We start from the raw sequence: 13,491 nt of genomic DNA, 5'->3' as shown, positions 1-13,491 counted from the left end.
TGAAAAGAAAAAGAGGCATCCATGATTACCAAAAACAACCAAGAACACTATTTCTTAACTTGTTTCATTGAGGCCAGATAGCAAACTGAAATAAGACAATATGAATATGATGACTTATTTTCAGTAGTTGATATTTATAGGGGTTATCCTCGAAAGAGCATTAAAACATAAGGAAGCTGGGCACGGTGGTGCATGCTTGTAATCCCAGTGTCAGGAGGTTGAGACAGGAGGATCGCAAGTACAAAGCCAGCCTCAGCAAAAGCAAGGTACAAAGCAACTCAGTGAGACTCTGTCTCTAAATAAAATACAAAACAGGGCTGGGGATGTGGCTCAGTGGTTCAGTGCTCTTGAGTTTAATTCCTGCTACCCCCACCTCCCAAAAAAAAGTTTAAGGAAAGTTAACTTGCACACACATCATACATGAAAGTAATATGTAAAACTTCCTAAATCTATATTTATAAAATCTAGGTAAGTGTTTCTAGAAAGTGCTTTGCTGCTGTTGAGCAGTGCTAAGCTGGATATAACACACCCTATATTGTGGGTGCAGGGTTCTTTTTTTTTTTTCCTGTTTAAATAATCATAAAATATGTACAAATTTTTTAAAAAATATATCTTACTGTTTGAAAAGTAGATGAAGCTTCCCAGAAAAGAAGAGTCTCTGGAATTCAATAAACACTTTCTGGTCAGTCCAATTACCCCAAAGTCAGGCCTACACTGATTTCATCACTGAAAGAGCTTTCTTTCCTTTTCTTTTTTCTTTTCTTTCTTTCTTTCTTTTTTTTTTTTGAGACAGGATCTCACTATGTGGCCCAAATTGGCTTCAAACATCTGAGCTTAAGCCCAGCCTCCTGTCCAGTCTCCCAAGCAGCTGGGTCTACAGGTACATGCCAACATGCCCGGCAAGAGTGCTTTTTAATTCCATTCCCAGCACTTGACCAATCTTTTAAAAATACTGTGCCATTTCCTCTACCATATGCCTATTAAAACTCCCTACAAGCTGGGAATGGCTGTGGTGGCGCAGCTGCTCTGGAGGCTGAGGTGAAAGGATCACTTGGATCCAGGAGTGTGCCCGTCTAGATAACACAGCAAGACCCATCTCAAAAAAGAAAAAAAGAAATTTTAAAGAGAGGATTTATAGTCTTTATCCCTAAGCAATTCTCCTAAGCTAAGTACAGCTTTCTTATCCTAGAGAAAATGAAAATGGTAATTAACTTAGAGTATGAAATTGGTTTTTTTAGGCCCTTCTGGCAAAATCTTAACATAAATCAGTTTTTCAGTCTAAAGTCCTTTAAAAAATTATTTCATTAAAGTAAAACTATTTAGAAGGAATGCAAATGAAACACAGCCTCTTTAAAATGAAAAGAAACTTTCTGATAAATGCTTTTCTGCATTCAGTTTCCTCATACTGATAAGGGAAACTGAGAAACTTCTTCTTTCTTGGGTGCCAAGAAAGGTAAGACTGACATTTTCTATAGCTTGTATAGCCTACCTAAGTCTGCTTATATATATCCCCTGGGTTTTGTTTCTACAAATTGTAACTGCTTCTGTAGAGCCACTGAAGAAACAATCTAGCTGTTTCTCCCCAGTTTCATCAAGCTGCATTAAATTAACTTTTCCTTTTTTTATCATTGCTTATTTCCTATGTGGGCAGGTGGCTGAATCCTGCCAACTGGGATCCAGGCAGTTTTCCTGGCTTGGCTGCCAGTACTAGCCCTGCCACTCTAACACTTCTCAGAATCATCCTTTCATTTAATTGACAAATAAGCCCTTACTGCCTTCTGTTTTCCAGGCATGTGCCAGGTGCTCAGGATCCAAAGAAGATTAAGAATGCTCTCAAGATTTTTCCAGGACGCCAGGTAAACCAATTTGAAGACAATAATTTTTTAGATAAAACTTTACCTTAATAAATACAGTAATAGTGGTATGAAAAGAATGGACAGAGAACACAAAGGATATCTAATTCTGCCCTCAGTTGTCACTTCAGATCTTCCTGAAAACCCTGTGATGATCCTCCTGCCCATTGAGGACAAACTCAAATGCAAGTTATTTTGCCCACCCATTCTCTCCAATCACTTTTTACAGTCCCCCTCTTCAACCTCTGTGAAACATTCTGTGTTCTTCAAGTCCACCCTAACTGCTACTACCTTCAAGAAGCCTATATTCATGTAGTTTTCCTGGTACTTCTCATTGTTACTCCCATTTCCTAATTTTTTTACCTTTTCTTCACGACCATTGATTTGTAAACTCTAAGATTTTAAAACATTTATGCATTACTTTTTAGGTAAAAAAAAAATCCAAACTTGAAGAGTCAGATTTGGATTTAGAGATCATGAACCAGAAATATACTCAGGACTTAGCTAACTTTAGGCTACTGTGAAAACTGAGATATGACTTATTGATAAAAACTGTCAATGAAGGACTTGAATTCAGAATATATAAAGAATTCTCTGAACTCTCATAATAATCCAATTAGAAAATGGGCAAAAAAACTAACTAGAACAAATTAAAAAGTTAAAATAAATTTTAAAAATAAGTTTAAAAATTGATATAAAGAAAGTGAGAAATTATTAGCAAAGAAAGAAAGAAAGAAAGAAAGAAAATGGGCAAAATATTTGAGCAGAAACTTTACCAGAAAGGATATACAGATAGCAAATGAGCACATAAAGATATGTTCAACATCATCATCCATTAGGATATGCAAATTAAAGCCACAATGAAATATTACAACACACAGAATATCTAAAATACAAAGTAATTACAACACCACATGCTGGTAAGAATACAGGGAAACTGGATCACCCATACATTGCTAGTAGACATGTAAAATAGTACAGCCTCTCTGTATGACAACTTTCTTATAAAAGTAAAATGCAGTTACCATATGACCCAGATACTGCACTCTTGGGTATTTATCCTGGAGAAATGAAGTTATGTTCTTACAAGAATATGCACATTTATGTTCACAACAGCTTCATTTGTAATAGCCAAAGAAAAAATTGGAAACAACCCAGGTATCTATTATTATGGTATAGATCTACAATATTCCCCAAAGGTTCATGTGTTGAAGGCTTGTGCCCAATATAGGAATGTTCGGAATTGGGGCTTTTGGGAAATGGATGGATCATTAAGGCTCTAACTGCATCAATGGATTAACTGATGGAATAATAATTTGATGGCATCACTGGGAGGTGATGGAAACGGTAGGAAGTGGGGCCTCACTGGAGGAAGTAGGTCACAGGGTGTTGAGAGCCACAGTTTAGTCGGAATGACTCCTGGCATTTTGCTAGAGGGAATGGTTGAAAGGTGACCCTGCTCTGGGAATAGGGCGGCTCCGGGATTAGGGTGGATCCTGCCGCCTGGGGCACCCGCTACTTTGGAGTTCCCATTGAGTTCTCGCAGGGTTCTGGAGAATTGGTGCAGAATTGGTGCCCGGAGCCCCATGGAGGGAGGTATTCCCGGGAAGTGTATGTAGAGTGCCGGAGAGAGTTCGGGAATAAAGAGTTGTTGTTTGAACCTACAAGGCTTTGTGGCGGCTCGGCTCGGTTACTTTGTGCCCAGACAGACTGCGACAACAGGGAGCTTGTCCCCTGCACCTCTCCCTCTTGCTCTGCTTTCATAGCTGCCATGGGGTCAGCAACTTTCCTATGCCATCATGTCTCTACCTTGGAGCCAGCCCATCATGGACTGAAACCTCTGAAATTATAAGGCAAATTAAATCTTCCCTCCTGAGTTGTTTTTCTCAGATATTTTGTCTTAGTGTGGGAAAGCTAAAACTTCTGTCAATGGGTGAATATTCAACAAACTATGGTACATACATACAATGGAATACTACTCAACAATGCAAAGAACCAAATCAGTGCTTCATGCAATGATTTGGATAAATCTCTATGAAATTATCCTAAGTGAAAAAGCCAATCTCCAGATATTACATATGTAACATTCTATTTATATAACATTTAAAGACAAATTTATTGAGATATAATTCATCACTTCTTTTTTTGGGGGGGAGGAATGTTTTTGAGGTGTGGTCTTGCTATGTTGTCCAGGCTTGCCTTGAACTTGAGATTGTCCTGTCTCAGTGTCCCAAGTAACTGGGTTTATAGGTGTATGCCACCACATCCAGTTAATTCACCAATTTAAAGTTTATATAGTTGGATAGTTTTTTGTATTCACAGAATTGTGCAATCATAGTAGATTCATTTTTTCCCATTACAAACTAAGATGTAATTCACATAAAATTCACCTTTTAGAATTACAATTCATGGGAAAGGATGGGGAAAGTGCTTAGGAGTGATATTGGCCAAAGTAGATTGTTATATTGTGTATGGTGTACATGTATAAATATGTAAAAACAAATCCCATCAGTATGTACAATTATAATGCACCAATAAGAAATGTGGGACCGGGTGCAGTGGCACAAGCTTGTAATCCCAGCGGCTTGGGAGGCTGAGATAGGAGGATCGCAAGTTCAAAGCCAGTCTCAGCAAAGGTGAGGTGCTAAGCAACCCTGTCTCTAAATAAAATACAAAAAATGGGCTTCGGATGTGACTCAGTGGTCAAGTGCCGAGGAGGAGGAGGAGGAGGAGGAGGAGGAGGAGGAAGAGGAGGAGGAGGAGAGGAGAAAGAAATGTGGGGAAAAATACAATTCAGTATTTTTTCATATTTTCACAAGTTTTTGCAATCATTACTGTCATCTAATTCCAGAACATTTTCATATCTCCCAAAGAAGCCCCATACTCACTATAGCAGTTACATACTCCCCTGGAAACCATAGATGTGTTTATTCTGTACATTTAATATGAATGGAATTGTATATGTTTTCTTCTTTCCCTTAGGTAATGTTCTCAAGGTTCATCCACATTGTAGTATATATCACTACTTAATTCCTTTTTATGGCTGAACAATATTCTACTGTGTGGATAAACCTTATTTTGCTTATTCACTTATCAGTTGAGGGACATTTGAGTTTCCGGGTATATATGAGAGAGAGAGAGAGAGAGAGAGAGAGAGAGAGAGAGAGAGAGAGAGAGAGATAGATAGATAGATAGATATTAGGGATTGATTCCAAGGGCACTCTATCACTGAGCTACAGCTGCTGCCCTTTTTATTTTTTATTTTGAGACAGGGTCTCATTAAGTAGCCCAGGCTGGCATTGAATTTGCAATCCTCCTGCCTCAGCCTCTATGTTGCTGGAATATCAGGCATGTTCCAGGTTGAGTTTTCACTTTTGTGTGTGTGTGTTGCTGAGGCACTGGATTCGATCCTCAGCACCACATAAAAATAAATATATAAAATAAAGGTATTGAGTCCATCTACAACTAAAAAATGTTTTTAAAAAAGAGGGGCTGGGGATGTAGCTCAGTGGTAAAGTGCCCTGGTTTCAATCCCCTGTATCAAAAAATCCAGGTCCTTGTGCATGCAAGGCAAATACTCTACCAACTGAGCTCTCTCTCTCGAGCCCGAGTTTTTACTTTTTGACTTTACAAATAATGCTACTAGGAATATTTATGTACAAGTTTTTTTTGTGAATGTTTCTCACCGCTCTTGAGAGTATACTTGGGAGAAGGATTACTAGGTCATATGATAACTCCATGTTTAGTGTTTTAATATACAGTTCAGTTCTATTATCCTCAGGTTCCACATGCATGAATTCAACCATGTATCAAAATGTTTGAAAAACTATTGTGTTTATATATTGAACATGTGTAAACTTTTTTTTATTTGTACAGGGGATTGAACCCAGAGGCACTTTACCACTGAGCTACATCCCCAGGCCTCCCCACCTATTTTTAGTTGTAGATGGACACAATACCTTTATTTATTTATTTTTATGTGGTGCTGAGGATTGAACCCAGTGCCTCATATGTGCAAGACAAGTGCTCTGCCACTGAGCCACAATCCCAGCCCCCACCCCAGCCTTTTATTTTTTATTTAGAGATAAGATCTTGCTATGTTGCTGCACATTTGAGTCAGCTTTTTCATTGTTGTGACCAAAAGACCGGATAAGAACAATTAGAGGAGGAAAAGTTTATTTGGGGGCTCATAGTTTCAGAGGTCTTAGTCCATAGATAGCCATCTCCATTTTTCAGGACCTGAGATGAGGCAGAACATCATGATGGAATAATGTGACTGAGGAAAGCAAGTCAGGACATGGCCATCAAGAAGTAGAGAGAGATTCCACTTGCCAGAGACAAAATATATACTGCAAAGGCACACCCCCATGACCTACCCCCTCTAGTCATATCCTACCCTGCCTTCAATTACCACTCAGTTAATCCCTATCAGGGGATTAATTCGCTGATTGCTTTAAGGTTCTCATAACCCAATCATCCACCTCTAAACCTTTCATTTCTCACATATAAGCTTTTGGGGGACACATCATATGTAAACCATAACACTGAAGTTCTCTCTAAATTTCTGTGACTGGCCTCAAACTTGTGATCCTTGTGCTCTGCTTCCCCAGTCACTGAGATTACAGGCATGTGCCAATGAGTCCAGCACTGAACATACACAGACTTTTTGGTCATTGTTCCAACAACATAGTATAACAACTATTTACATAGCACTTACAGTTTGGAATTATATGTAATATAGAGGTGATTTAAAGTACAGTTGTCCTTTGTGTATATGTGGGTGATCAATTCCAGGATTCCCTACACATAACCAAAATCTGCAGATGCCCAAGTCCCTTATATAAAATCATCTCATATTTCTTGGAAAGCTGGGAATGGAGCCACCATTTGACCCAGCTATTCCCCTTCTCGGTCTATTCCCTAAAGACCTAAAAAGAGCATGCTACAGGGACACTGCTACATCGATGTTCATAGCAGCACAATTCACAATAGCTAGACTGTGGAACCAACCTAGATGCCCTTCAATGGATGAATGGATAAAAAAAATGTGGCATTTATACACAATGGAGTATTACTCTGCATTAAAAAATGACAAAATCATAGAATTTACAGGGAAATGGATGGCATTAGAGCAGATTATGCTAAGTGAAGCTAGCCAATCCCTAAAAAACAAATGTCAAATGTCTTCTTTGATATAAGGAGAGTAGCTAAGAACAGAGTAGGGTCGAAGAGCATGAGAAGAAGATTAACATTAAACAGGGATGAGAGGTGGGAGGGAAAGGGAGAGAGAAGGGAAAATGCATGGAAATGGAAAGAGACCCTCAGAGGTATACAAAAGTACATACAAGAGGAAGTGAGGGGAAGGGGAAAAATAATACAAGGGGGACAAACGAATGTCAGTAAAGGGGGCAGAGAGAGAATAGGGGAGGGGAGGGGAGGGGAGGGGAGGGGAGGGGGGATAGTAGAGGATAGGAAAGACAGCAGAATACAACAGACACTAGTATGGCAATATGTAAATCAATGGATGTGTAACTGATGTGATTCTGCAATCTGTATATGGGGTAAAAATGGGAGCTCATAACCCACTTGAATCAAATTGTGAAATATGATATATCAAGAACTATGTAATGTTTTGAACAGCCAACAATAAAAAAAAAAAAAAAAATCATCTCATATACTTTAAATTGAATAACATTTTATAAATAAAAGAGAAAGGGGCTGGGGTTGTGGCTCAGTGATGGAGTGCTTTCCTAGCATGTGTAAGGCACTGGGTTTGATCCTCAGCATCACATATAAACAAACAAACAAACAAATAAATAAATGTATTGTGTCCATCTACAATTAATAAAAGAGAAATAAAGGAGAGATTGGTGGTTACCAAGGGTTGGGGGTGAGAAGAAGTGGGTGTAGATGTAAAATGGCAATGTGAAGGATTCTTGTGATGTTAGAACTATTCAGTATCTTGACTGACTTATAGCATTTAATATATAAACATACAAATGAGTACAAACAGAACTGGGGAAATCTGAATAAGATTGGTAGACTATATCAATGTTAATACTCAGGCAGTTACATTATACTATAGTTCTGTAATATTTTACCATTAAAAGAAATTAAACAAGCTGGGTGTATTAGTGCATACCTGTAATGCCAGCGGCTGGGGAGACTGAGGCAGGAGGATCACAAGTTCAAAGCCAGCTTCAGCAATTTAGTGAGGCCCTAAGCAACTCATGAGACTCTGTCTCTAAATAAAACAAAAAATAGGGCTGGGGATGTGGCTCACTGGTTAAGCACCCCTGGTTTCAATCCCTATACCAAAAAAAAAAAAAAAAAAAGGGAAATTGGACACAGTGTACAGAGATCTCAACGTAACTTTTTGTTTTTCTTTTGTGGTACACCTTGGCAATCAAATCCAAGACCTCACTGCTCCACAGTCTATCATTGAGCCACATCCCCCCGCCCCTGCCCCCTACTTTTTCTTTAAATTTTTAGTCTTGATAAGTTGCCCAGGCTGGCCTTGAACTTGTGATCCCACTTGAATTTGTGATTCTCAACTTCCCAAGTCACTGGGATTATAGGTATGCGCTACCATGACTGGCTTGCCATTGCTTTTAATAATTTCAAGTATATTTATGATTATCTTAGTAAAAAATTCAATTAGAAAGAGTAATAATTTTCTTTACCTGAAAAAATTTTATTACTCTCATCTACCCTCTCCAGAGCTGGCTTCATCTACCAGGTTCTATTAGCCTTATTATTATTCTCTGGCAAGAAAAATATCTGCATAATATAGTCAATTCCCTTACAAATAAAAGTTTCCATGAGAATCAAACTAAAAAGTACTGGTAAGACACATTAAATTATCTTAAATTTAGAACACCATAATTCATTATACATTTTCCTTTTTATTGGTGCATTATAATTATACATATTAGTGAGATTTGTTATTACATATTCACATGACTTTTTGTTCTGAACTCATATTTTTTAACATGGCAGCCCACCTAGCACTATGTAAGAGTTTTAGCTCAGTATCATACTGCTTTAACTAGACAACACAATAACCAACTGAATAGGTTAATATTTATTCCTTCTATATCCAGCTTTAGCCAAATATAGCTCTCTTGCACCTGTTTCTCCATTAAACGGCAAAAACACAATTATTTTTGTATGTCCCACAAAGAGATAAATTATAATAAAAATTTTTAAATGCATGCAGTGAGAAGAGAACCACCCTATCAAGACAGTTGTGTTCCTGTGGAATTAAATAATAGGTTATTGGAAAAAGGAAAGATGACTCATGCTGATGCTCAGGTATTCTGTTGAAATCACTAAACTTTTCTTTTTTAAAATGACTTTAACACTAGGAAACCATGCAAAAATAGTCACTAATTTTGGGGGTGGGGGTGGGGATTGAACCTGAGAGTGCTTTACCTCTGAGTTACATTCCTAGCCCTTTTCTTTCTCTCTTTTCTTTTTTTCTTTATTTGCGACCTCCTGCCCCACTCTCCCAAATTGCTGCAATTACAGGCATGTGCTGCTATACCTGGCTGACACTAATTTGTATTAAATTTAGACAATGCCAATGGGAACTATCTAAAACCATGTCAAAATGAGATCTTACAGAGCCTTTCAGATATTTACCTTGTTAAATAGATGAAGACATATATGTAATTAGGAAATGATTTATGTACACATGACAAGTAGCTTTTTTTTTTTTTTCCTAGTGCTGGGGATTGAACTTGAGTCTTGCATATGCTAGGCAAGTGCTGTATCACTGAGCTATATCCCCAAATCTGTTGATTTTATCTTGAGGCAGAGTCTCCCTAAGTTGCTGTGGCTAGCTTCAAACTTGTGGTCCTCCTGCCTCAGCTTCCTGAGTTGCTGGGATTATAGGTATTTGCCACTATACTTGATGGTTTAAAAGTTTTTAAATGAATTATGCATAGACATAAAACTTAATCTAATACAAATATGAATTATCAAAAATTCAAATTTCTGAGATTATTAATAATAAGTTAGACTGTTATAATAAGATCTCTATAGTTTTAAGGGATTGACATAATTTTTCCTGAAAGAAAAGAAAAATCTATGACTCTATCAAAGCTTTCATAAGATATACTATGTCTACATAAGCTCAATTTAAATCTAAGCTCTATCTACCACTCTTGTGTAGATAAAATGGAAATATATATATATATATATATATATATATATATATATATATATTTACCTAGATATCTATATCTATACTTGTATCTACTTAAATTAAATCTGGAATCAATCAAGCCATTGATAGAGGAAATAATAGAAAAGAACTTTTATATGGTTCTGGGCAGCAAAGAATCCACTATAAATGACTATGTTGAGTTGAGTCCCTGCCCCCATATTTGTATGTTGAAGTCCTAATTCCTAATATCTCAGCACGTGCCTGAATTTGAGTAATTATGTTAAGTAATTATGTTAAAATGATATCATTAAGGTAGGCCCTAATTCAATATGATGGGTATCCTTATAAGAGGAGGAAACTTGGACATAGGCTGATACACAGGAAAAACCACATGAAGACAGGGAGAAGACCACCAGCTACAAGCCAACCAAAAAAACTACCCAACTGACACCTTGTCTCAGACTTTTTTGATGTGACGGGGGTGGGGTGCTGTTGTTCCACTCTGGGGAGTCAAACCCAGGTCTTCACATATACCAGGCGCTTCAAGCACTCTACCTCTAAGTCACATTTTTAGCCCTCTGTCTCAGACTTCTAGCCTTCACAACTGTGAAAAAATAAACTGTTGTTAAATCTACTCAGTCTATGACACTTTGTTATGGCTGCCTAGGAAATAGCCACCATAGATTGCTACTTATTCAAAGGGCTGGTCATTGCCCCTCAAATGTAAGCATTCCCAGCATTTTGCCTAGAGGTAACCATAGAGGCAGCATAGACATAAATGGCTACATCATAGTACCCTTAACAATGACCTTTGAGCTTCCAACCATGGCTACCTTTGGAACTATTTCTTGCAACAAATCCTGAGAATAGTTAGGCTCAACTAAAGAATTTCTACAGGTGCTCTCTAGTCTTCATCAGAGGGAGTAAAATTCAAGGGATTTCCTACAAATGTGTTTTCTGTTTTTGTTTTTGTTTTTTAATCTATTGATGCCAATGAGATATATCAAGTATTAAATTAAACTAGTGAATATTTGCCATTTGGTGGTATGCTGAAAATAGGAGCTCATTTTTTTCATTAAAAATATTTAGGAGCCAGGCATGGTGGCGCACACCTATAATTCCAGCTACTTGGGAAGCTGAGACAGGAAGCTGAGACAGGAAGATTGTGAGTTGAAGGCCAGAGTTGGCAACTTAGTAAGCCATCGTCTCAAAAATAAATAAATAAATAAATAAAGAGAGCAGAGGGTATAGCTCAATAGTAGTACACCACTGGGTTCAATCACAGTACCAAAAAAAAAAAAATTAAGGTAGGCAGTATAGCTCAGTGGTAGAGCACTTGCCTAGCTTGGTCAAGGTCCTGGGTTTAATCCCTAGCACTGGAAAACAAACAAACAAACAACTTAGTACATATAATTGATTATTATTTTTACATAAATTTTAAGCATGGTAATCTGTAAGCTGTGTTCTAATATCCCAAATTTGTCAGTCATCTCCAGTGGATATTCTCTGTCAAAAGACAGATTTGAGTCTAAATTAAAATTACTCCTCAGGAATGAAAGAATTCAATATTGAGAACACACACACACACACACACAAAAGCAAAAGTGGGATAGATAATACCTTGAGCTCTTTATCAGAATGTTTACTCTCCCTACTTCTACAGAAGATATAATTTTCTAGTGTTCTTTTTTGTTTATATAATCTCTATACCTCAGCTAAAAGATTCTTGTTTTTCACCAACAAACCAGCAAAGTCAGGATGGACTGGGTCAGCTGCCCTTTTGTTGCATGTAACTGGGTTCCTGGTAGAAATCACCTCAGGAGGTAGATCAAAACAAGCCTACAAAGAGAAATTGCCAATTAATTACTAAACATGTACCCTGTGAATAAAAACCCACAATATTCTGGCTTATATTAACTCAAGTAAGTAGTTTTAAATAGACCAAACTTGAAAATATTCATTTTGAGGTGCTACCCTAACAAACACATTAGGTCCCAAGAAAACAGCAAGCAACAACATGCTGACCCAAAAAGCTACTTCATATTTTCTAAAACAATTTGTAATGTGAGCCATGAGGAAATGCTGCACATCTATAAATTGTGCAGACACAATTTCTGAAAACATAGGAATCAATAAAATGGGGAAATTTTAATGTGCATCTAATAAAAAGTTTATAGAAACATGAACTACTAGGTAATTGATTCCGGGCCTGGTAGTGCTCATCTGTAATCACAGCTACTAGAGACAGAGGCAGAAGGATCTCAAATTGAGGCCAGTCTTAGTGAGACCCTATCTTAAAATAAAAAATAATCCCAGCAACTCAGGAGGCTGAGGCAGGAGGATGGCAAGTTCAAGCCTCGCCTAGATGACTTAGCAAGACCTTGTCTTAAAATAAAAAAATAGAAGGGTTGGGGATATGGCTTGGTAGTAGAGCACTCTAAAGTTCAATCCCCAGTACTGCAAAAAACAGAAAGTAAATAAATAAATAAAAATTAAAAAGTTTGAGGATATAGTTCAATGCTTGCCTAGCATGGGTAAGGCCTTGGGTTCTATCCCCAGTACTACAAAAAGCAAATAAACAAACAAAAAAATGTGGTGCACTAAAAAGATAATGAGAGTCAGACTACTTAGTTCCACCACTTAATCACTGTGGCCTTTCTCTGGGGTTCAGTATCCTAATCTGCAAAATAATTGAACTAGATCAAACTCAATTTACAGTCTATTTTTATATTATTTTGGGGATAATGGGCATTAGTGAAATACCAGAACTACAAAAACAGTCAAAACCAAAATCCGTTTGAGGTTTTATTAGATTATAATATTTCCTTGCTCCTTGTTCTAGAATCAAGCCAGAAATCAAAAGAAGTGGGATATCATTTGACCTCATTTCTTGTATTCATTCACTAGCAAAGAAAGGGGTCAGGGCACTAGCATAGGCAAATGGACAAACAGAATGGACTTTCCCTTTCTTCAAGCTCTCAGTTGTGTGGGAGAGATTGAGAGATTATGAGAATGGGGAAAAAAATAAACACCAGAGTACAACTCACCACTGGATGGTTTTTCCAGGCTGATAGCTGCCTGACTTGTGGTGACTTAGCCTCATGGGGCCTAGTAGGAAGCCTTCCTGGATGTGAGTGGTTTAGAGATCGGAGAGGGCTTGACATGCTGGAGATACAAGCAGCATGAAACGGATCTACTAACGGTGACCCCAGATGCTTCCCAGGGAAGTTTCCATAGAGTACTCAAGAAGAGATGCTGAGGTCTGTTGGGCATCAAAAGCAATGTCTTCTAGAAGGTTCTACTTCAGATCCTCAGGGCTTAGTTAAACCTCAGAAGAAGCTGCCCAATGAACCTATTGCTTAGAGAAAAGGAAGACCTGGTTTCTAGAGACAGGACCAAACTCTGTTTAGATTGTAACTGGTGAAAGTAGCACGTGAATGTAGGTATGTACACTCATAATATCATTCC

The 13,491-nt window shown here is 37.7% G+C and overlaps 1 protein-coding gene across 1 annotated transcript in view; it reads right to left on the bottom strand.

Annotated features, from left to right (window-relative positions):
• LOC114088102 (coiled-coil domain-containing protein 170-like) overlaps positions 1–13,187 on the bottom strand; it is a 39,749-nt gene extending 26,562 nt beyond the window's left edge. Inside the window, exons 1-2 of the mRNA XM_071607404.1 lie at positions 13,071–13,187; positions 11,734–11,862 (exon numbers count right to left, since the gene is read on the bottom strand). Of these exons, the coding sequence (XP_071463505.1) occupies positions 11,734–11,862; positions 13,071–13,187 (246 nt within the window). The remainder of the gene's footprint in view (positions 1–11,733; positions 11,863–13,070) is intronic.
• Positions 13,188–13,491: the final 304 nt, after the last annotated feature.

Source organism: Marmota flaviventris, chromosome 2 (assembly GCF_047511675.1).
Source record: "Marmota flaviventris isolate mMarFla1 chromosome 2, mMarFla1.hap1, whole genome shotgun sequence".
NCBI classification, from domain to species: domain Eukaryota; kingdom Metazoa; phylum Chordata; class Mammalia; order Rodentia; family Sciuridae; genus Marmota; species Marmota flaviventris.
The sequence above is the reverse complement of the archived record's forward strand: the minus strand, read 5'-3'. Positions and strand labels throughout refer to the sequence as shown.